Raw genomic sequence first — 2145 nt, forward strand, 5'->3', positions numbered from 1 at the left:
CGGTGTTCTACCGTTTGCGATGACTGTAGAGCCGAGATTTATTTACCATCACATGGCGCATCAATGCCCCCTCCAACAAATATATGTTTAACCGTGTCTGTTTCAGCAACGAGCAGCAACAGTACTCAACGCAAGATACGTGAATGTATTTTAATAATCGCACTGCAGGTTAGAAACACAACCGCAGGTGACCCTGCCATCGGAGGGTTACCTTGTCGACAGGATTACTACCACTGCAACGAGTTCTTATGCGGCGACTCAGCCATCTGTTCCTAACTACCCGTCGACTTGCAAACACCCAGCGAGCGAGCTAGTCGAGCGGTTGTCAAGCTGTTCGTTGCGCAAGAGGATATCACGCCAACTTCAGTCCTTCGCTGCATCGATCGGAGCAAAATGCAAGTGAGTTCATTCTTCAATTTCCGACGTCCTGATCCAGCGTCTGTGGGCCAACACGCTTCCAATCAAGCAATTCCAAGTCTAGCAAGATGATGTTCAGCAAGACAATCTGTGCGCTGTGTGCGGCGGCTGTGGCGCTCTCGGCTAGTGCAGTGGACGCGTCTACCGAGGTGGCGCAGACGTACGGGCGTCTGCACCAGAACCACGACGGGTATGGCAAGAACGCAGCTACGACAAGCGCGACGCATACGGCAATCGGAACGTCTACGGTAAGAACAACGGGTACGGCAAGCGAGACGGGTATGGCCAACAAGACAGTGATGACTCGCTCGATAGCTACGACACGCGTGGGGCGTATGGCAAGCAGAATGGCTATCGCAACAACGACGACTATGGCAGGCGTGACGGGTACGGCGGCGCGGCGGTGGGTATCAACGCCGCCGCGGGGCTCCAAGCTGGCGCAGGTGTGGGTGCCAGAGGCTACGGCAGAGCTGGCGTCGGACTCAATGCGGGTGCTGGCTTAAACGCTGGTGCTGGTCTCAACGCTGGAGCGGGACTGAATGCCGGTGCCGGACTCAACGCCGGTGCCGGTCTCAAGGCTGTAGCGGGACTGAATGCCGGTGCCGGACTCAACGCCGGCGCGGGACTCAGGGCTGGAGCGGGACTCAACGCAGGTGCAAGAGTCAAGACTGGTGCGGGAATCAACGCCGGTGCCGGTCTCAACGCTAGAGCGGGACTGAATGCCGGTGCCGGTCTCAACGCTGGAGCGGGAATCAACGCAGGTGCAGGAGTCAAGGCTCTGCAACTCAGGGCGAGGGGTGCCGGTCTCAAGGCTGGAGCGGGCCTCAACGCTGGTGCAGGTCTTAGCGCTGGTGCGGGACTGAGCGCAGGTGTGGGTGGAAACTCTGCCGGCAAGGCTTACGGAGGATACTCCAAGCCTGGCGCCTACCGCCACTTGCGCGCGTAAATACCCGGACCCTTGGGTTACCGAAGCTGATGAATCTGCACTTGTGGATCGCCATTCGTTGCAGCCAACCACACTCGGACGATGCGCCGAGATCTAACTTGCACGAGATACGTGCCTTACGTGTCGTTGTAGTAGCTGTCATGTATATAGGATTACTCAACGCTGTGTAGAAGCCGCTGAATCCAAACAAGAGCTTATTTTGTTGTACGCGTTGGTGTCCCTCCTGCATCCTCGACCATCAAAAATATGTAGCCGTCTCTGATGTTGAAGTGGCTGACCAATAAGGTAAAAGTAGTTGGAGCGGTATCTGCGAGTATAACACGAAGACTACACGTGTACTCGAGACAATTAGAACTGCGGGCATTCACACTAGCATACTTATCAAGAAAAATATTTACCGGTATTCGATACTTCAAGTATGTCTTGAAAATGATATTTTTGCATATTCAAAGACGAAGGAAGTGGCCTCTTATTGAAGCCTGCTTTGCATTTCGAAAGACGTTGTCCTGTGCCAGACTAAAGAGGGTGTATCTTACAGTGAGCTCTCGCTGTACTGAATTGGATTTTCATCTGGATTGGATTTTTCACATAATGCCTAGATATTATAAAAGGTTCGTTTCTTGTGATAAACTGCGTACAGTGATATGTACTCGGAGCGACCAAATTTCGATCTAGTTACCTGTGCTTGAAATTAAATAAAAAATTATGCTTGACCTCGGGTTTGCTTGCGGGAACCCGGGTTCATTTTGCTAAGAGTTTCATGGTGGCTGCTAGAGAGCATT

The 2145-nt window shown here is 52.9% G+C and overlaps 1 protein-coding gene across 1 annotated transcript; it reads left to right on the forward strand.

Annotated features, from left to right (window-relative positions):
- Positions 1-485: 485 nt before the first annotated feature.
- PITG_02169 (uncharacterized protein) lies at positions 486-1363 on the forward strand (the record flags this gene model as incomplete). The annotated part of the gene is made up of 2 exons (XM_002907087.1): positions 486-665; positions 761-1363. The coding sequence occupies 2 exons, from the start codon at positions 486-488 to the stop codon at positions 1361-1363; spliced, it is 783 nt and encodes a 260-aa protein (XP_002907133.1).
- Positions 1364-2145: the final 782 nt, after the last annotated feature.

This window comes from Phytophthora infestans, genomic scaffold (genome assembly GCF_000142945.1).
Source record: "Phytophthora infestans T30-4 supercont1.3 genomic scaffold, whole genome shotgun sequence".
In the NCBI taxonomy this organism is placed as follows: Eukaryota; Oomycota; class Peronosporomycetes; order Peronosporales; family Peronosporaceae; genus Phytophthora; species Phytophthora infestans.